At 45.3% G+C, this 22,725-nt stretch overlaps 1 protein-coding gene across 1 annotated transcript in view; it reads right to left on the reverse strand.

The window, feature by feature from the left end:
• Window positions 1–13,399: 13,399 nt before the first annotated feature.
• LOC115077821 (tetraspanin-36-like) overlaps window positions 13,400–22,725 on the reverse strand; it is a 73,356-nt gene continuing 64,030 nt past the window's right edge. Inside the window, exon 7 of the mRNA XM_029580112.1 lies at window positions 13,400–15,002. Within this exon, the coding sequence (XP_029435972.1) occupies window positions 14,916–15,002 (87 nt within the window). The 3' untranslated portion in view covers window positions 13,400–14,915. The remainder of the gene's footprint in view (window positions 15,003–22,725) is intronic.

The raw sequence follows: 22,725 nt of genomic DNA on the forward strand, positions 1-22,725 counted from the left end.
CTTCAATCACTCAAAGCAGCAGGTAGCACTCACTGATTGGTGGGGCCATAGCCTCATTAATGCACATGCTGTACAGCCTGAGCATGTGCAGATGCCTTTGTCTTTTGCATACGACCAGCCAGCCAGATGGTCCAGCAGCAAGATGTAATATGATTGGTCCCCAGCCTGGCCACCAACTTAAAGCTATGCTACCTGCCTTGACTGGGTTTTATAGTGTCCGGTTGCACTTGGAACTGAACACTGTGCAAGCGAGTGAAAAAACAGACGATCTGGTTTCAAACTGGGCAGTTGGTCACCCTGATCTATCCCCTCTTCATCTTTTCTCCAAGATGAGAGCCCTAACTCATTTAGCCTTTCTTCTAATGGGAGCTATTTCATCCCCTTCATGATTTTTGTTAAACTTTTTTAGTGCTGGTATGACTTTTTTTTTTTTTATAGGTGTGGCAACTAAAACTAAACAGCAATTCACAGGGGAGGTAGGCTCATAGATCTTTTCAGAGGTATTCTGATACACAGTTTCCCAATAATCCCTTATATGTGGTTAGACTAAGAATTGATTTATTTATTGATTATACAATCCACAGTATTTTTCCATCACTAGACACTGGGAGAGGGGTTTTGCATTTTTTGAATCCTCCCCTTACCAAAACCCCACCTTTTGGGGGGAAAAGACTTCTGGGGGTATATAACCCCTTAGAACATGCTCAGTTCTTCAGGTAGCAAGGCATGGCTCTAAGAGCCAGAAGGAAGGAGAGAGCCGCAGAGAGTTGGATATAGAGATTCCCCCACAATCTCAAGCAAGAAGAGTTGGATAAGAACAGGTGGAAGAGAGAAGCTGGAGAGCCCCTGAGGATCTGAAAACCTGTGAAATTTTGCATTTTTTTGGAGTTTGAGAAGTTTTTAATGTTTTTAAAGACTTGGGACCAGGACTTGAAATTTAGAAAGATCAATTAGTCCAGAGAGAAGGGGAGCAAAGGGCACCCCTCCCCATATCCAAAAGGGCTGGTTCAAGTTTCTTTTTTTGCCCCAGTGACCAGAAATGCAAGAGTGAACATGTTTGTATTTTGGAGACAGCTGAACAGAGTTTGATTACAAATTGAGTTTTGACCCATATTTGGGGGAGTTTTGTATTTTTCTCTCTTTTTGCTAGCTAAGTGCTGGGACCCCTTTTCCAGTTCTTCAAAACTCTGGGGCAAGGGCGTGTTTACCTTGAGGATAATGGTGCAAGAGAGAGGGACAAGAATACCACATTTTTCATTGCTGTGCTTTGATGTTGATCCTTATTTTTGTTATTTTGTTATTTGATTTGCCGTAAAGACTTTATTTTGAACACCACTTTTGGCATCCTTGCTTTATTTTGGTGTCGGTGCCAGAGGCCCTAGAGATTAACTTCTCCCCTCCATGCAGAGGATCTGTGGCACCCCTCAGTGGTGGTCACAGCACAAGACAGGGGCTTGCTAAACATGTTCCACTAAATCCAAATCAATGTTCAGTGCAGATAACAGGTCTATATACATAATCTTAATAATAAACAAAATTAAACCTATTATACACAAACATGATTAAAAAATAGCTATGATTTTAAAGAATAATTTTTATTTAACAGATATTCTAAAATGTTTTATATTTTTCTCTTGCCAAATCTCCACTGGAAGACCATTCCAAAATGTAGTATTCTTCTCACTTAAAATCCATCCTAATGCAGCTTCGTTTTTAATTTTTAATGTATTTATTATGGTTGGTAACTGCATTAATAATTTTCATCTTTTACACTATTCCAGACAGCTTGGGCCTACGATGGCAGTAAATAAATAATAAATTAAATTCTCTCTGCCTTGGTTATTTTAACCATTTTGCTATAGAACAAAATTCCTGAACACTATGTCTCATCTGTGTGCTTTGCTTCAACTGTAAGCTCCCCATACAATCCACCCTCTCTTCTTTATAGCAATACAGCATTACTTGTGGTGTGTAGCACTATAGGGAAGGGATAGAAGTATTGAATTGTTAAAGAGCAGAGATAATTTGACAATTAAAACCATTGTGAAGAATACAAAGCTCTGAGCAGTCTTGTCATCTAGACTAGATTACAGTAATGGGTTGTATACAGGGATTTTTACAAACAATTAGCAATTAAGCTTCAGCTGCTAGACTTTTAGGATTTAAACCCTATCATCAAATTATTCATACTGTATGTAAATTACACTGGTTGCCAATTTTATTACAAATGCCAATTTATAATTCTAGCCCAGATATAAATAAGATGGGGCCAAATATGTTTTTCTACTCAACAATTTACTATCAGTTGGAAGACTGTGGTCGACAGCATTCATTCCCCCGGATCCAGGCTCTCTCTGCTGAGGAAGTCTGCTGAGACGTCTTTTCTTGCGATGTGGGAGGCCGAGATCCCTTGTAGGTTTATCTCCACCCATGCCATGAGAGGATCTATCTCCAGAGACACTTGCTGGCTCCTGGTTCCTCCCTGGCAGTTGATGTAGGCAACAGTTGTAGCGTTGTCCAACATTACTCTAATTGCTTTGCCTTGGAGTCTGTGGCTGAAATCGCAGGCACAGTAGTCTGACTGCTTGACCTTCCAGGCAGTTTATGTTCCATCCCGCCTCTTCCTTGCTTCATTGTCCCTGGGCTATCAGTTGCTGACAGTGGGCTCCTCACCCTCGCAGGCTCACATCCGTAGTGAGCAAGATCCAGTGCGGTGGGGATAGGCTTACTCCTCTGCTTAGGTGGTCTTCCTGTAGCCACCACTGCATCTGAGAACTTCTCTGCTGGTAGTTGGAGGTGAATTGAGTAGTCCTGGGACAGTGGGTTCCAGCGTGACAGTAAGGAGCACTGGAGAGGTCGCATATGGGCCCTTGCCCATGGGACGACCTCCAGAGTTGATGGCATGAGGCCGAGGACTTAAAGATAGTCCGATATCTTGGAGCATGCATTGGTCATCAGTCGTAATTGTTCCATCAACTTCCTTCTCCTTGGGGGAGGGAGGAAGACTTTGTTCTGTTTGGTGTCAAAATGGGCCCCCAGGTACTCTACAGACTGAGAGGGCTGCAGACTGCTCTTGCCCGTGTTCACGACCCAACCGAGCTCCTGCAGTAGATTCGTGACTCTGTACCAAGATCCCTTCCTTCCTCAGTGTTGCTGCAACGACCACCATAATTTTGGAGAATGTTCTGGGGCGGTTGCTAGGCCAAAGGGTAGCACTCGGAACTGGTAATGGTGACCCAGTATCGCAAAGCATAGAAAAACGCTGGTGATCTTGATGGACTGGAATGTGAAGGTAGGCTTCAGAGAGGTCCAGGAAGGTTAGGAACTCTCCTGGTTCTACTGCCATTATTACGGAGTGAAGAGTCTCCATGCAGAAGTGTAGTATCCACAGATGACTGTTGACGTTCTTGAGATCCAAGATGGGTCGAAATGATCCTTCCTTCTTGGGAATGATAAAAAAAAAAAAAAAAAGATGGAATAGCACCCCATATTTTGTTGGGGCATAGGAACCGGAGTTATAGCCTTCAGACTGAGTAGTCTTGTCAGAGTGGCTTCCACTGCCAGTCTCTTGCTGTGGGAGTGGCAGGGTGACATCATAAATTTGTCCCACTGCAGAACTCCAGTGAGTAACCTTCTCGAATGATGTTTAGCACCCATTTGTCCAATGTGATCTCGACCCATCTTTGGTAGAAGAGGGAAAGTCGATCCCCTATTTCCTCTTCCTGTGGATGGGTCAGCCCATTCTCATTGGGGAGCATGGCTGGAGCCTGCCCCCGGGCCTGTTCCTCTCTTGGTCTGTCGGTTCCGAAAGGGCTGGGACCTTCCGGAGGGACGAGGTGTCTGGAACTGCAAGTTCCTGTAGGATCTAAAGCAGGGGTGGGCAATTCCGGTCCTCGAGGGCTGCAAACCAGTCGGGTTTTCAGGATATCCTTAATGAATATGCATGAGAGAGACCTGCATAAACACTGCCTCCGTTGTATGCAAATCTATTTCATGCATATTCATTAGGGGTATCCTGAAAACCCGACTGGTTTGCAGCCCTCGAGGACCAGACTTGCCCACCCCTGGAGCGTTGCGAGCCTCTTCCCCTGGTTTTTCTGGGGGAGGGGCAATGGGATCTTTTGCCCCTGTCTTCCGGTAGCCAAAGCACTGGAGATTCGCCCCTTTGCTGGCTAACTTCTCCAATTCGCTTCCGAATAAGAGAGATCCTTTAAAGGGCATTCTTGTGAGATTCTTAATGTTTGGGTAATTGCTAGATTCTTGTGGCCTGGTTTGGCCTCTGTTGGAAACAGGATGCTGTGCTTGATGGACCCTTGGTCTGACCCACCATGGTAATTTCTTATGTTGTTATTCGCTTTAGAGGTCATGTCAGCAGACCAATTTCGCAGCTATAGTTGTCTTCTGGCTGCCACTACCGAGGCTACTCCTCTGGCTGAGGGACGCACCACATCTGAGCTCACTCAGTAAGGCTGCTGCAGGTTCCATCGTCTCACCGGTATATGTTCCAGAGTTATTTGTCTCTCGAGAGAGGAGCAAGCAGGAATGTGCCACCAGTGCGCAGCATAAGAACTTGCCATGCTGGGTCAGACCAAGGGTCCATCAAGCCCAGCAACCTGTTTCCAGCAGAGGCCAAACCAGGCCACAAGACCCTAGCAATTACCCAAACACTAAGAAGATCCCATGCTACTGATGCAATGAATAGCAGTGGCTATTCCCTAAGTAAACTTGATTAATAGCAGTTCATTGACTTCTCCTCCAAGACCTTATCCAAACCTTTTTTTAACCCAGCTACACTAACTGCACTAACCACATCTTCTAGCAACAAATTCCAGAGCTTTATTGTGCATTGAGTGAAAAAGAAATTTCTCCGATTAGTCTTAAATGTGCTACTTGCTAACTTCATGGAATGCCCCCTAGTCCTATTATTTGAAAGTGTAAATAACAGATTCACATCTACTCATTCAATATCTCTCATGATCTTAAAGACCTCTTTCATATACCCCCTCAGCTGTCTCTTCAGAAAGCGATCTGCAGTATCATTGCTGTTGCGTCGAAGGCCTGCTTAAGAATGGATTCCAATAGTCTATCCTGAGTATCCTTCAATGCAGCCTCTCCCTCAACGGGAATGGTTGATCTCTTTGAGATGGCACAGACCATGGCATCCACTTTCGGAAAATGCAGGCGTGCCTTGATCGCTGGTTCCAGAGGGTATAAGGCTGCCAAGGCCCGACCTCCTTTAAAGTTGGCCTCTGGAGCATCCCACATCCAGTTCCTGGATGGATTCCATCATTGTGAAGTAGCATGAGGCTTTAACAAAGGGACACTAAGATGGGGTTCTTCTTTGGTTCCGCCGTAGGGTCAGTGCCTGGAATACCCAGAGTCTGGGAAACAAGGGTGTTGCATCCGGTCACAGACTGCTGCGACCTTTGTTGCTCACCTCATTTTGCCCTGTAGCTCCGATTCTGGCAAAGATGGCCACTACTGCCTCTGCACGCCGACCTCCCTGGCGTTCCCGGGACAGTGTGGGTGATCCCGGTTGCCATCTTGAATCTGGTGTAACTTAGGGCACACGCGCATGTGCGCCTGCCTCCATCTTATCCATGTCCGCATGACATCACTGCCTATGTATACTTAAGCCTACCAGACCTTCCTACCAACGAGTTAGCAAGGATTCCATCTTGCTCAATTCCTTTTCTCAGAGATGCTTTGCCTTGCTGTTCCTGTGTTCCAGACTGAGTGACTCAGATACCTGCTCCTCAGGGGCCTTGCTGCTCCTCGGAGAGCCTTCTCTGCGAGTCTCACCTTCACCAGCTTAGTGAGTACATCTCGCTACTTCTATGGACGACCCTTCAGTGTTCTTGCTCCGGGTTTCTGCTGCTGCTACAACAATATCTCTACTGCAACACTACGGAGTAAGTACTAGGCCTGATCTTCTACTCTGCTTCTCTGTTGCTGTGCGGATCCTCTGGTTACCCCACGCTGCAGACCACTATCGGAGAATCCAGCTCGGGTCTTCCTACTCAAGGACTGAGTTTACTAACCCACTCCTCTGGTTTCTCTTTGCTGTGAAATAAATCTCTCCGACTCCTGTGTCCATCGCTGCTGAGACCCTGCCTATCGTGGGGAGTCCCCACAGGGCTCCTCCCTGTGGGTGGAGTCAGCTCTCTCCTCGACCCAAGGGCCCACAAACCAAGTTCAAATATAACAAAGGGCTGGTAATTCATCCCTGTGGAAGAAGCGAAGAATGGTTCTGTATGGTTCCAGGCCTGGAGGGATTTCTCCTCCTTCCAGGGAGCGACCACCATCATCATCTGAGATGTCTGGGTCCCTGTCAGGGAAATTCTTGGTTAGGTGAGGCATCCGAGTAGGGCTGTGGGATCTTTGCTTCCGGCAGGGGTTGAGCCCGGGACACAGCCGGGGCTGATTGCGCCTGAACGAAGGCTTGCAGCCCTTGGAAAAATTCGAACCAGGAGAAGGTCCCTAGGTCCATGTTAATCCCAGGGGGAGTAGGAGTAGGGGCCCCTGAGGTGCCCACTTGTGGAGAAGCCATCTCGGAGTTGCATAGATCCGGGGAGCTATTGTATGTAGTAGTTCCGGACCCATCATCAGACAGTGAGGGACCAGGCTTTGGTCCCCCCCCTGGGCTTCTTCGCAATGCTGACACAGGCAGGACGCCAGTTCAGGCTGTGCGGCTCTTATGTGGCAGGCTGTGCAAAGAGTGCCTTCTGGCCTTCTTGGTCACTGGTGCCATTGCCTCTATGTCTAGGTGCAGAGGTAATGAGCTTCAATGCGCACAAGTAGTTGTAAGCGTGGCTGTGCGTGTAGTTATGCGCACGAGTGCGTTCAATTGTGCGCGCAGTTGTGCGTGCACAAGTTAGGCGCATCGGCCGTCCGGCCTGCCCCACGCGTACCACCGGTCGAGAAGGGAAGAGGGCGCCCCCTGAGGGTCTCCATGTTTGTGGACCCTTGCACCAGATCGGGGCCTAGCCCAATCAAGGTTGCTCAACCCAATCGGTGCTCCCATTTCACCTCGCCGGAAGAAAGGAGGAATCGGTACGGCAATCCGAGCTCTGGAGAGCAGAGACCTGAATTTAAAGTTTTCTGCTTACCTGGTCTCAGCGCGTCAGCCATTCTGGGGGCTAAGTCCATGGCGGGAACCGGCTACCGGACCAAGGCACACATCTGAGGAATATCAGAAATCACCTCAGGAATTCTCAACTGGGGGAGGGACCCTTAGGTATCACCGCAGGAGAGCGGAGCTCGATCTTCTTTAAGTTAATTTTGTCTTCTTGCTGTAATTTTCCTAACACCGTGCTAGTGTGTGGGATAAGTGTCCGCATCTGCTAGGAGACTGAGAGATGCTGAGGTCACTGCAGGGGGTATATCTAGGGTAACATCAGCTTTGAAATCTGACTCAGTCTCCCATCTGCTAGCAGAAGAGCACATAACCCACTGGTCTTGAGTCCATCTGGCTACATGCTAGGAAATTTATAAAATACATTTTCTTTAGTGACAACTAGACATGAAGGTTTTCTGTGTAGTTTCCATGAGATTTCTGAGCAGCAGCATCTGTTCACACAAAATGTAAGCATGTAAACAGAATACAAAAGCAAGACTGTATCCTTCCCTGCTAGAAGTGCTATTACCACTTTGCTCTGGACTATGAGAACACATCATGTAAGAGACGAACAAAACGTGTGATACGTAACAAAAAAAAAAAAAGACACCCCCACTGCTATCTAACTTTACAAGATGCACTCCTGAAAGAATATGGAAAATGCAAACCAATTAGTGAGAGGCAGCATTAAGGAAGAAGAAAAAAAACTGACAAACAGAACTAATGTAGTAACCACATTTTTTAATGGAAACTTAACTTTAGAGCAATAAATTACCCAAACTCTGCATACATGAGAGTTAAACAAAAAAAGTTTCATAAATGCAAACTGACCATAGTTCAAAGCTCTGGATAAGAAAGAAATGGTGATTTGTTGTAACACATTCTTCATTTTGGCCTTCAACTGTTTTATTTTTATTTACTGATAAGCATATGTATTTCCTGGTACACAGTGATTCATGCTAGGTGGCTGGATTCCATTTTCAAAAGTGAGCTCTGCCACCCTGTGTCCTTGGCAGTCCCAAGAGGTTTTAGGATAAACCTTACCTGCACATTTTGTACAGGCGTGGGGAAATGCAAGAATCCTTTTGAAAATGGAATCTAGCCAAGTGGCATGAGTCACTGTTAAAACGAGTAAAAGATACAGACTCTGACTAAACCCCACTTTGCATACATTTTCATGTAGATACCAGGATCATTAAATTGCAGGTTAGGTAAAGCTCTAATAAATTTTAAAAACGCTAACACAAACGAAAGAGGCTGCAAAAGACAGTGTCCATGCACTCCTGTTAAAAATCATCTGCCAAGGACTGTAAGGCACTATCTGAAGGATTGCATTTTTCAATTTCTGTTCAGCCACTAAGATGGATTATATGTATACTGGTTTCTGGCTAGAAGTCTGCACACCAACACTATTTATAGTGTTCCAGGGTGTGCATGCAGTGTAATAATCCCAAAACAGAGGCAGGTAGTACATCTAGTCCAAAGTCAGCAGCCATCGAACACACCCACCACCCTCCAATGCTTCACTGACATAAAAAAGCACCCAACTGGTTCTCTAGAAACCAAGCAGGCAAATCTCTGAAAGTCTGCAAAGAGTTAAGTGCGACATTCAGAGCACACACACTTAAAGACCGTCCAGACAGGAAGACGAAATATCTTCAGACCTTTTTGTGCTCTTTCAGGATGTAGTAATGCCATGCTTTGCACAAGTACTGACTGAACATGGACGGCATGAGTGAAATCCAGTTATTACGGGAAAAGTAAACACAGACACCTATGAGATCTTTCAGAGAATAAAAATGAAGAGCTGGTATTTGCCTTCAGGAAAAGGGACAACATCACACTCTGAAAAATAAAACTACAGGTGGTATTGGCCACTATTGGCTTAAGTTAGATAAAAAGACATAACAATGATGTCAACATGATATACTTTGTTTTCAGTTTTTATTTTCCCTGGGAGTTGCTCAGGTGTTTATTATTGGGGGGGGGGGGGGGGGGGGGGGGGGAGGGGGGATTTTTCTCCCTTTTTTGTTTGTTATAACAAACACTGATAAATTCCCAAGGAAAACAAACAAAAAAAAACCTGAAAACAAAAGGAACCCAGGCCTCTCTGTTCCGCCTTCCCCAATCGGGCTCCCACGCCGGCCGCCAGCCTTTCTTTATCCCGGCCTGTCCTACCTTAAAGCGCCTGAACGCCCGCTCCGATCCGGCCTGCGTCCTCGATCCCGCCGCTTCCAGCCGATCCTGCCGCTTCCAGCCGCCGGGGCCGTGAGCCCCCCACCCCCACCAGAGCCGCCGCACCGAGTTCCGCCCCGCCGGGCGCAGGGGTGACGTCATCAACACGGGCCTGCAGGACTTAAAAGGCACTCCACTCCCCGGCGTTGCGCGCCGAAGGAGCGCGACAAAGGGGCCTGCCCCTTTGTGCGCCCCTTCGTGCTGCACCTTCGGACTGCCCTGAGGGTCTGCTCTGACCTACCTCATCGTCCCTACTTCCCTACCACTATCTATCACTACCATAGCTGGATTAGAGGTGGGCCGCTAGATGGATGTAGCAGGAAGAAATAAAGGAACTTAACACTGCTGATGTTACTTTGCCACTGCTCTGTTTCTTCACTATCAAACAAGACCTCATGATATTTTCTGTGCACCTTTTCTCTCTGTACCTACTGTGCATATTTACATACTCTTTCTACCCATCCCCCGAGAGTTTGATCCCTCTTCCACCCCCCCCCTTCCTACCACCCATACACAAGCTCAAAGCCTCACTTCTACCCAGGCACCTTCCACAACCTATCAGACAAGAACCCTCCTATTTTCCCTCCCTTTGTCAACACCTTCTCACACACCATTCACACAACCTCTTCCAACACCCCACCCTTACAACATGTATCAACACCCGATCACCATTCTTAAATATAGTAAACGAAGACCTAATTCTCCCCCACACCCACGGCACCACTCGCATCTTAAAACGCTTCTCCCCTCTATGATCTCCCCCCCTCTTACCCAAATTATCGGTCTTTCTGCTCTCTCTCTTATCCTCCTAAATGCACAATCATTAAACAAAAAAACCCCTCTCCTCTCTGACCTTCTCACAGACCAAGACCCAGACATCTGTGCCATAACAGAGTCCTGGCTTAAGGATTCGGATACTGTTCTCCTAAACCAGTTACCTTCCACAATATATGATATCTTCTCAATACCTAGGCCGAAAAAGAAAGGAGGAGGTCTACTTTTAGCCACAAAGAAAAAATTCAACATGACACTCCACCCCATCCCCCCACCTCCCAAAATTGAAATAGGCCTTTTCAAATCCCCCACTCTGCAAATCTGTCTTGTCTACGCCCCCCCAGGAACCCTACACAACAACCCATCAACCCTCATAGAATATATTGCTATGAATATATCTATTGACACCCCAGCTATCATACTAGGAGATTTTAACCTCCACGTTGACAACTCCCCCCGTACCCCAACATGTGACACGATTCTTGACTCACTAAATGCATTAGGCTACAAGCAGTCCATCCACTGCCCTACTCATAAGGCTGGTCATACCCTTGACCTCCTATTCACTAATGCCTTCATTCAGGTTGACCCCCCCTCCCACACACCTATTCCCTGGTCAGATCACTATCTTATCGAAGCCTCTCTCACTTTACAAACATCATCCACCATACCAACACCAACAAAACCATTCAATACAGGAAAAACTGTACTAGAGATGACCTCATCTCAGCGATCTCCAACAAACTAGACCAAATAGATCTCACCAATGCAGACACAGCGCTTGCCTCGTGGCATGACATAACCAACAACATAGCCAACACTACTTGCCCCCTGCAATCAAAACTCATCTCTCCGATACACAAAGAAAAAAGGAAACCGTGGTATTCCCAAGAACTAAAGAACCTAAAGCAACATCTTCGAAAATTTGAAAAGATCTGGCGTAACGTCCCCACGCCCACACACCTTGCTCAATTTAAATCCGCCCTACATCTGTACAGCGATAAACTCAACAAGACAAAACGAGACTTTTACGCAACCAAAATACATCAATTCCAATTCAACCCCAGAGTGCTATATGACTACGTTGCCTCCCTGACCAAGTCAGCAGCCCCCGACATTCCAGATGAAGTAGCTAAACCCAAATGTGAAGAACTTGCCACATTCTTCCAAGCCAAAATAGACAAGTTGCTGGCCAACTTTACCACTCCATCCACAACTCCCATCAATCACGCTAAACTTGACTTCAACCGAACAATCTCCAGTAATTACACTAAAGCGCTTTCCTCCCTAGACTGCACCTCTACACTTGAAATCGAATCCTTCATCAAGAAAGCCAAACCTTCCACCCACCCCTCTGACACAATACCCACCAAACATCTTCTTACCATCCCCACCATTATCGCCAAACCATTAACAAAAATCATTAACTTGTCCATTACCTCGGGACAGGTACCTGTCCCCCTTAAACAGGCCATCGTCAAACCTATCTTAAAGAAACCTAAACTTGACCCCTCCGATCTCACCAACTACCGCCCTATCTCTAATCTCCCATTTATTTCTAAACTCCTCGAAAAAACTGTCAACAAACAACTCTCAGAATTCCTCGAAGATAACCATATCCTTGCACCTACTCAATATGGTTTCCGGAAATCCCACAGCACAGAGACACTTCTACTCTCCCTGTCAGACCATATCCTTAAAGGATTTGATAAAGGGCAATCCTATATTCTGGCCTTTCTCGACATCTCCTCTGCATTCGATACCATCAGCCATTCCATTCTCTTACAACGATTAACAGAAATCGGTGTTACGGGTGTTGCTCACAACTGGTTCAACTCTTACCTCAGTAACAGAAACTGCAAAATCCAACTAGGAAATCACAAATCCAAGGCCATCCCCCTCAATCAGGGTGTCCCACAAGGCTCATCCCTCTCTTCTACCCTTTTCAATATTTACATGCTTCCCCTCTGTGACCTCCTCTCTAATCTTAACCTGCATCATTATGTCTACGCTGACGATGTTCAGTTACTCATTCCAATCACTGACTCCCCATCAAAAGCAATTGAAATCTGGAATGATACGCTCCACTCCATTAACAAACTCTTATCTTCCATCCATTTAGCACTTAACACTACCAAAACTGAAATCATGCTCATCTCACCTCAAAACCATCCTAACCCCCCCTTAGTTATATTCCATTTGCCCAACAAGTCTGTGATCTTGGCGTCATCCTTGATGGTCATTTCACGCTGAAGAAATTCATCAGTAATATACTAAAAGACGGTTTCTTTAAACTCCACTCCTTAAAAAAACTGAAACCCCTATTACATCCCCCCGACTTCCGTACAGTCCTACAAACCACCATCTTCGCCAAAACTGATTACTGTAATGCCCTTCTCCTCGGCCTTCCGAACAACTCCATCCACCCCATTCAAATACTGCAAAACACAACAGCCCGGATCTTGACTAACTCACGCAGAAATGATCATATCACACCTGTATTAAAAGATTTACACTGGCTCCCTATTACATCCCGCATCCAATATAAGGCTCTCTCTCTTGTCCACAAGGCCTTATACAATCCCGAAATGAACTGGTTTAATGAATCCTTCCGCCTCCACCAATCTAACAGGCCCACCAGACACCAACATCTCGCCACCATGCCTACCCCCTCTCCCAAACTCTATAAACTTACCTCCACGAGAGCCCGAGCGCTCTCGATCGCCGGGCCGACCCTTTGGAACACAATGCCAGTTGAATTACGGCAAGAAGAATGCTCAAAAACCTTTAAACGGAAGCTGAAGACTTGGCTCTTTACTAAAGCCTACACCTAATTTCTCAATCTTTCTCTCCATTCTCTTTTCCCACCCTCTCCTCTCTCTCCTTACTTTTCAGTTCGCTTATTTTCCCTTCTTCCTCAATTCCCTCTTTCCCCACCTTCCACTTCACTCCACCCTCGCTTCTTTCCCCTCCCCCCCACCCCATCTCTCTACCCCTACGTTTCATTTAATCCCTACACATTCTACCCTCCTTCCCTCTCCCCCCCCCCCCTAGGTTCCTCTACCCCCCTCTCCTCTCAAACTATACTCAAATTTATTTAATATGTCATCGCCTCATATTGGATATGTATATACTGTTATAATATTATTTTATATATATTAGTAAAGCCTATTCTTAACATTTAACATTCAATGTTACTTTCCCTCCTTATATTCCCCCTCTTACCCCCCCCCCCCTCAATTGTTCTTTTGTTAATTTGTTATAAATTGTTGATATAACTCTGTTCGATGTAAAACGCCTCCCCAGGCGTCTGTTTGCGTTACAATGTTAACCGATGTGATATCCCTGATGAATGTTGGTCTATAAAAATTTTAAATAAATAAATAAATAAATAAAATATACTGCAGTTTAGGAAACCCAGTGGGCTAAAGCAGTGGCTTAGCCTTGTCCTCAAGGACCACCTGGCCAGTCTGGTTTTCAGACCATCCACAATGATTATGCATAAGTTGGAAACTGCATGCAAATCTATTCGTTCTGGAAAACTGAAAGCCAGACTGGTCAGGTGAGCCAAGGACTGGGTTAGAACCAGTGATTATAAAGATAGGTACCTTCAAAACTCTTGAAAAAACGTTTCATTTTTTACTTTGCAAAATTCAGAGGGATGGAAAAGACTGTACAGCAGTGCTTCTCAACCCGGTGCTCGGGGCACACCTAGCCATTCAGGTTTTCTGGATGTCCACAAGGAATATGCATGAGATACATTTGCATACAATGGAAGCAGTGCATGCACATCTCTCTCTATATATATTGTGGATATCCTGAAAACCCAACCTGTTTGTGACTCTTAAGGCTGAAAGAATTGGCCACCCCTGGCTACAGCTACTGTTTTGGCATTACAGCCAGCAGAAGCTGCTAGGATAGGTAAAATATCTGCAGAAGAAATAAAAGAGAAATATCCAGGACATTACAGGAGGTCAGCATGATCTCAGCCCCTGTTCCTCAGGCTTCAGAGGCCATGTTTACAACCCCGCCGGAGGCAGGTAATTCTAATCACTCAGAAGGGATACCTACTGGTCAAGTTTGCTACATGTAAACAGATTTCTGAAGAGAGCTGCTGTCTGTGGCTCCTGGCGAAAAGAAGGTCAGAATAATGACTGAGCCACAGAGAAAAGCAAAGTCTAAAGAACAAATAGTTAAAAAAAAAAAAGGGGGGGAGGTGGGCGGGTGGAAGAGTGCTTACTTCACAATGCAAACATTCAAGGACCAGGACAAATTGCAACAGAAGATACCATATTCACAGAGCCATCACCATCCAAAAGGCTGAATATTAAAAAAAAAAAAAAAATTTTAATACTTCTTTTGATGGTTAACATTTTTGAAAAAGAATAATTTATTGATTTAAAAAAAAAAAAAAAAAAAAAAAAAACAGACTATACTGCCTGCATTTTACAATAGTTCAGCCATTAAACAAAAGTAATAAATCAAACAATTTTTATGCATTAGAGAAAAAAATATTAGAATTGTATTTGCCTCCTTTCTACTGGCAACGTTTGTTTCTCTGACTCTGGAAGGCACCTGGTTCCCTGTACTGCCACCGAAACAACTTATTTTATCCCACTCCCTTTGGCAATGCCCTTGGTGTGGAGAAAAAATTAAATTAACATCTTTTGTTCATAGCAATTTAACAAAATTCAGAATAAAAGCACATGGTCCCTTTGGAAGCGCTGCTGTGAGCCCGTTTGAGCTTCTGGGGAGAGAGAGGATTTATTGTCCAGGCTCACAGTCCTCTTCAGGCAAAGGTTCCAGTGTGCAGGGGCTGGTACCCATCATCTTTCTTCCTACACATCACCACGCAGGCGCTCAGCATGCCAAAAAACTGAAAGGGAAAGAGACAAAAATCAAGGAAAAAATAAATAAAAAGTTATTGCTGCAGTCCTAGCTTTTTCAGTCCTTACCTTAGAAGATAAGGGCTACTGCCTGCAATTCACCCACATGCCTCGTCCCAGAATCTCTCTTCCATTCCCTTGCTAAGACAGTAAAGGTTTACTCATTACTTTTGCTCTACAGTCAAACCTGAAAAGCCTCTTTAAGAGGCTAATCTTCAAAGCTGTCTCGAAGAGTAAAATGGTGCTTCAGCTGCAGAAATGGTCTATCATAAAAGCAAGTTTGCTTACCTGTAAACAGGGTTCTCCATAGAATTAACCATGACACGTAGGTGTCGTCAGGTAGCACCAACACAGATCCATCTCTCAAAGCTCAGATAATCTTTACAGAATATGTGTGGGAGTTCCTGTGTGCAACCACTGCCTTGTGAGGCCCTCAGTCTCTATCGGAACTTAAGCTTCATTGAGGTAGCTGATTCTCCAGGCAGGCAGGTGGGTATTAAGAAAGGCTAATTCATCTGCCTATGGAGAACTCTGTTTAAAAGGTAAGCAAACTTGCTTTCTCTGTTGACAAGCAGGCATTCATTAGCTATTATGTGTGGATAGTCCCAAGCTGATAGCTGACAATCAGGCCCCATCAGGCGGAGAGTGGACTACTGGGAGAAGAGGCTGTGCAAAAACCACGTGCCCAAAGTTACTACCTCCTCAGGATATGTTGTCCAGGCAACAGTTGGACATGAAAGTGTGCGCAGATCACCAGGTAGCAGCTTTGTAAGTATCTTCAAAGGAGGTGGCCCCAAGTTGTGCCACTGAAATCAACACGGCACTCACTCAATGAGGCTTCACAGCATCTAATCTGTAGGCCAGTCAGCCATAACAGTGAGCAAATAGTCTGCTAACCAATTGGATACAGTTTATTGGCCACTGCCATTCCCAATCTGTTGGGATCAAAGAACACAAAAAGTTAAGAAGCAAAACAATGAGGTTGAGTTCTCAAATAATATGCTAGGGCTCTCAGAGTCCAAGGAATGAAGAGCCTTTACTCCTTTGTACATGTGACCTCAAGAAAGTAGGCAGCACAATAAATTGGTTAATGTGGCTTGCAGGAACCACTTATGGAAGGATTCAGGGTAAGTAGGCAGAAGTACCCATTGTGAAAAAAAATGCAGGTACAGTGAGTAGGAGACTAGAGCTTGCAATTCACACACTTGTAGCTGTCACTTTGGCTTGAAGAGTAACACTGCTTTCCAGAAGAGACGTTTAAGACCAATGATTCAAGAGCTTTGAAAGGAGGTGTCAGGAGTTGAGCCAGTATTACATTCAGATCCTATGACACTGGAGGTCTACAGTGCGGATGAATTTGGAATCTAAAGGGTGGAGAGAGATCAGAGTCCCTTCAATCTGCTGATGATATACCACAACAGCACCAAGCTGAACTTTGATTGAAGAGGAACTAAGACCTGAGTACAAAAAGAATAGCTACTGAAATAAACCCCTTGGGCCAGAGGAGAAGAGATCCAGATGGCTAGTCTCACATCAAGTCAAGAACATCTTTCACTCGAAATTGTAAGACTTCCTAGCTGAAGGCTTTCTAGCTGAAAAATCAGCAAATCCTCCACTTTCTTTTGAAGGAGAAAAGAGACTAAGCCACAAAGGACAGTGATACCAGAGATTCAGATGGCAGAGCCTGCCCTTCTGTGCAATGAGGGTCAGAGATATCTCCAAAAGAACTGGAGATTGTACTGATAGACAAACGAGATATGGAAACCACAGTTGCAGTGGTCAGAGAGTGCAATGAAAACAATCTTTGGCTCATCCTGAATTACTTTCTGGACAGTCCTGTTGATTAGAGGAATAGAACGGTATGTATAAAATAGACCAACATTTCAGTCTTGCAGAAAAGCATTGACGGCTAATATATACTTGCTTGGATACATGGAACAGACTTTTTCAACCTGTTATCTGAGGCAAACAAACTAATCACTGGCCTTCCCCAGCAACTGAATGAATAACTTGCGACTCTTTGGTCCAAGGACCACTCGTGTGGATGTAATACTCTGCGAGCGTATTCTGAATTCCCGGAAGATAAGTTGTCTGTAGATTTTCAGGAAAGAGAATTTTAATCCAGACAAACATAATGCAATTAATGGCTCACAATTCCAATAGTTGATCTGCAGAAGTCTCCAATGGAAACTACAATCTTTGTGTTCATGTAGCTCTGGTAGACAGATTCACTTGATATGATGGGACACCCTGAGAACAACTGAATTCATTCACTACTGAAGGGATGCCCTAATTCCGGGGTTCACCAAGATTTGATAAGATAAAAGGTTAATAGAGCTGAATGGATTGGTTTCGAACAATCTGCACCTCAGAAGTCATATGCACAAGTAGGGCAAAGATCACCCTTGCTGACATTTCATCCTGCTGAAAGAGACCTAGCAAAACCCCTCAGCACTGCAGCCCTTTTGGTGAGGAGGAACACATTCTCCTGAAGAGGCTATCCAGGTTCCTGTAAAATGAATCTGTAGAACAAAAACCATGCTCGACTTGGTAAAGTTTTATTTTTTATTTAATAATTTTTATATACTGATTTTTCATGCAAGCATATCAAATCTGTTTACAGTAGTTAAATATTCATTTAATAATATTTGCATTTCCAAAAGAAGAAAGGAAGTAGATACATAGTTTCATAATGTAAATAAATAAAATAGTAAACTTAAAATTGCAAGCTAAATAATCATAAAATTTAAACAGCTAGAGAGGCAGTATAGTAAGAGTATAGATAATAAAATAAAAAATAATATACTTTACCTTGGTATAAAATCAGTAGTTTGAAATTATTAAGTTAACAGCTCTTGCAAGGCTTGTTTGAATAGCCATGTTTTAATGCTACTAACTAACCTCAGGGACTGGAGGAGCTGAATGGTCTTTTCAAAGGACTCAAACTCTTGATGTGGATGGCTTTGCCACTAGCCAATCATCCAGGTATGGAAACATGCAGACACCCTGCCAATGAAGCTACATCTGCACTGCCACCAAAGCAAGGCATTTCATAAATACCCTCGGGGCCTCAGACAGACCAAACGGGAGCATCTTGTATCCATAGTGCACGTCCTTCACCACAGACCTAAGGTGCTATGAACAAGGATATCCAGAGCACACATCCAATCCCTCAGTCGAATAAAAGGGAGAGCGTTCATCTTGAACTTCTTGTGAACCTGCAGATTGTTCAGTCTTTGTAAATCCAGTATAGGCTTAATCCTCCCTATATGTTGGGTATTAGAAAATACTACCAGTCTTGCTTAATGAAGCCCAATTCCTGTTTCACATAAGATCTAACATACTGGTGTATGCTTATATTGGAGAACTTACTTACCTGATAATTTTGTTTTCCTTAGTGTAGACAGATGGACTCAGGACCAATGGGTATTGTGCTCTCCTGATAGCAGATGGGAGACGGAGTCAGATTTCAAAGCTGACGTCACCCTACATATACCTGTGCAGTAAGCTTAGCTCTTCAGTATTCTCTTGCTTAATACTTGATTAAACTTGATAAACCTTGAACTGGTTCAACTGATTATTATATATATATATATATATATATATATATATATATATATATATATATATATATATATATATATATTTATTTATTTATTTATTTTTATTTATTTATTTTTTTAAACTGGAGACCGCCAGTGCACTCAAAGGATAAACTACGACACTGGACAAACTGTGGGTGTCTTGAACTAGGAGTAGGCCGTGGCTTACCCGTATTTGCTTAGCCTCGAGATTTGTTATCAGAGGTTCTCAATTTCTGGAGCAGCCGTGGGCAGAATGCTGAGTCCATCTATCTACCCTAAGGAAAACGAAATTATCAGATAGGTAATTTCTCCATTTCCTAGCATGTAACCAGATGGACTCAAGACCAATGGGATGTACAAAAGCTACTCCCGCACAAGGTGGGAGGCTGCCCGTGGCCCAATTAGTACTGCCCTTGCAAAGGCTGTATCCTCCCTGGCCTGAATATCCAGGTGGTAAAACCTGGAGGTGGTGTGTAAGGAGGACCACATCACCGCCCGACAGATCTCGGCTGGCGACATCAGCTTGGTTTCAGCCCAGGAGACTGCCTGGGCCCTTGTAGAATGAGCCTTGACCTGTAGAGGTAATGGCTTTCCTGCCTCTATGTAGGCTGCCTTGATTACTTCTTTGATCTGGCGGGCTATGGTCGCCCGCGATGCCGCTTCCCCTTGTTTCTTCCCGCTGCTAAGAACGAACAGGTGATCTGTTTTGTGCAAGGGTTCCGATCTTTTCAAGTACTGGACTAGGATTCTGCCGACATTCAGGTGGCAAAGGAGGCGTGAGTCTTCAGAGTCCTTGTGCTCATCTGGAGATGGTAAAGATATGGTTTAGTTCAAGTGGAACGGGGAAACCACTTTCAGAAGGAAGGATGGTACAGTACGCAGCTGTATGGTGCCCGGGGTAAACCTGAGGAACGGTTCCCGGCAGGATAGTGCTTGAAGTTCGGAGATGTGCTGAGCTGAACATATTGCGACCAAGAATGCTGTCTTTAAGGTCAGGAGACGTAGTGAGAGACCGCGTGTTGGTCTGAAGGAATCCCCTGCTAGGAAGTCTAGTACTAGGTTGAGGTTCCATAGAGGAATTGGCCACTTTAGGGGTGGTTGGAATTGCTTACCCCTTTCAGGAAGCGAGACACATCTGGATGAGTTGATAGTCTGGTACCGTCCACTTCGGATCTGAAGCAGGTCAGTGCTGCAACTTGGACCTTGAGGGAGTTTAAAGATAACCCCTTCTTCATGCTGTCCTACAGGAATTCCAGGATTGTTGGAATCTTGGCTGTCCGCGGGAGGAGACTGCGGTCTTCACACCAGGCTTCGAATAATCTCCAGATTCGTATGTAAGACAGAGATGTGGAGAACTTGCGTGCCCAGAGCAGGGTGTCAATTACGGCCTTCAAGTAGCCGCGCTTCTTCAGGCTCGTCCTCTCAAGGGTCATACCCTAAGAGAATCGAACCGGATATTCATGGAAGATCGGTCCCTGCTGAAGAAGGTCCCTGTGTGGAGGTAGACGCAGAGGGTCCCCCGCAAGTAGTCTTCGCATTTCCGCATACCACGGTCGTCTTGGCCAGTCCAGGGCGACTAGTAGAACAAGCCCCCTGTGGTACTCTATCTTGTGGATGGATCCTGCCCAGTAGTGGCCGGGGGGGGGGGGGAAGGTGTACAGGAGGTCTTCCTCTGGCCAGTTCTGGATGAGAGCATTGATTCATAAGAACATGCCATACTGGGTCAGACCAAGGATCCATTAAGCCCAGCATCCTGTTTCCAACAGTGGCCAATCCAGGCCATAAGAACCTGGCAAGTACCCAAAAACTAAGTCTATTCCATTTTACCGTTGCTAATAATAGCAATGGCTATTTTCTAAGTCAACTTAATTAATAGCAGGTAATGGACTTCTCCTCCAAGAACTTATCAAATCCTTTTTTAAACACAGCTATACTAACTGCACTAACCATATCCTTTGGCAACAAATTCCAGAGTTTAATTGTGCATTGAGTAAAAAACAACTTTCTCCGATTAGTTTTAAATGTGCCACATGCTAACTTCATGGAGTGCCCCCTAGTCTTTCTATTATCCGAAAGAGTAAATAACAGATTCAAATCTACCTGTTCTAGACCTCTCATGATTTTAAACATCTCTATCATATCCCCCCTCAGCCGTCTCTTCTCTAAGCTGAAAAGTCCTAACCTCTTTAGTCTTTCCTCATAGGGGAGCTGTTCCATTCCCCTTATTTTGGTAGCCCTTCTCTGTACCTTCTCCATCGCAATTATATCTTTTTTGAGATGCGGCGACCAGAACTGTACACAGTATTCGAGGTGCGGTCTCACCATGGAATGATACAGAGGCATTATGACGTTTTCCCGTTTATTCACCATTCCCTTTCTAATAATTCCCAATATTCTGTTTGCTTTTTTGATTGCCGCAGCACACTGAACACACGATTTCAATGTGTTATCCACTATGACGCCTAGATCTCTTTCTTGGGTTGTAGCACCTAATATGGAACATAACATTGTGTAACTATAGCATGGGTTATTTTTCCCTATATGCATCACCTTGCACTTATCCACATATTCCCTGGAATTGTGGTTCTCATCCGTGACTGAAGAACCTGGGAACTTGGGCATTGAGACGGGTTGCCAGTAGGAGACCCCAGTGATTTACTATCAGCTGGAAGGCCATGTCCGCCAGCGACCATTCCCCCGGGTCTAGGCTCTCCCTGCTGAGGTAGTTCGCTGAGATGTCTTCTCCCACGATGTGGGAGGCCAAAATCCCTTGCAGGTTTATTTCCGCCTATGCCATGAGGGGGTCTATCTTCAGAGACACCTGCTGGCTCTTGGTTCCTCCCTGGCGGTTGATGTAGGCAGGCTAGTCTGAGAGCTCGAGCTTCTAGGCGGTTTATGTTCATGCAGCCTCTTCCTTGTTCCATTGTCCCTGGGCCGTCAGTTCCTGACTGGGCTCCCCACCCTCACAGGCTCGCATCCGTGGTGAGCAAGATCCAGTTCGGTGGGGATAGGTTTACTCCTCTGCTTAGGTGGTCTTCCTGTAGCCACCATTGGAGCTGGTCCCGAACCTCTGCCGGTACTTGGAGGTGAATTGAGTAGTTCTGGGACGTTGGGTTCCATCGTGACAGAAGGGAATACTGTAGCGGTCGCATATGGGCCCTTGCCCATGGAACGACTTTCAGAGTTGATGTCATGAGGCCGAGGACTTGAAGGCAGTCCCATACCTTGGGGCGAGCATAGGTCAACAGTTTTCGCAACTGATCCATCAGTTTCTTTCTCCTTGGAGGGGGGAGGAAGACCTTGTTCTGTTTGATGTCGAACCTTACTCCCAGGTACTCTAGTGACTAGGAGGTGCTGTAGACAGCTCTTGGCTGTGTTCACGACCCACCCGTTCCTGCAGTAGCTTCTTGACTCCAGTGGACGCTTGTCTACTCTCCTCCAGAGACTTTACCCTGATCATCCAATCGTCCAAGTAAGCATGTACCAGGACTCCCTTCTTTCCTCAGTGTCGCTGCCGCCATCACTACCATAATTTTGGTGAAGGTTCTGTGGGCGGTAGCTAGACCAAAGGGTAGCGCTATGAACTGGTAGTTATGGCCCAGTATCGCAAAACGTAGGAAGCACTGGTGGTCCTGATGGACCGGGATGTGAAGATAGGCTTCGGATAGGTCCAGAGAGGTTAAGAATTCTCCCAGTTGTACTGCCATTATAACAGAGCGTAGGGTTTCCATGCAGAAGTGTGGTACCCTCAGGTAACTATTGACGGCCTTGAGGTCCAGGATGGGCCGGAATGACCCTTCTTTCTTCGGGATGATAAAATAGATGGAAAAGTGGCCAGTATTTTGTTGGGTCGCGAGCACCGGGACTATTGCCTTCAGGCTGAGTAGTCTTGCTAGTGTGGTTTCCACTGCCAGCCTCTTGGAGTGGGACTGGCAAGGTGATCTCATAAATTTGTCTCTAGGGATGCTGTGGAATTCCAGAGTGTGCCCTTCTCGAATGATAGTTAGGACCCACTTGTCCGATGTTATCTCGACCCATCTTTGGTAGAAGAGGGCAAGTCTGCCCCCTATGTCGTCTTCTTGTGGATGGGTCTGCGTCTTCTCATTGAGGGGTACGGCCGGAGCCTGCC

The sequence above is a fragment of the Rhinatrema bivittatum genome, chromosome 1, assembly GCF_901001135.1.
Source record: "Rhinatrema bivittatum chromosome 1, aRhiBiv1.1, whole genome shotgun sequence".
NCBI classification, from domain to species: domain Eukaryota; kingdom Metazoa; phylum Chordata; class Amphibia; order Gymnophiona; family Rhinatrematidae; genus Rhinatrema; species Rhinatrema bivittatum.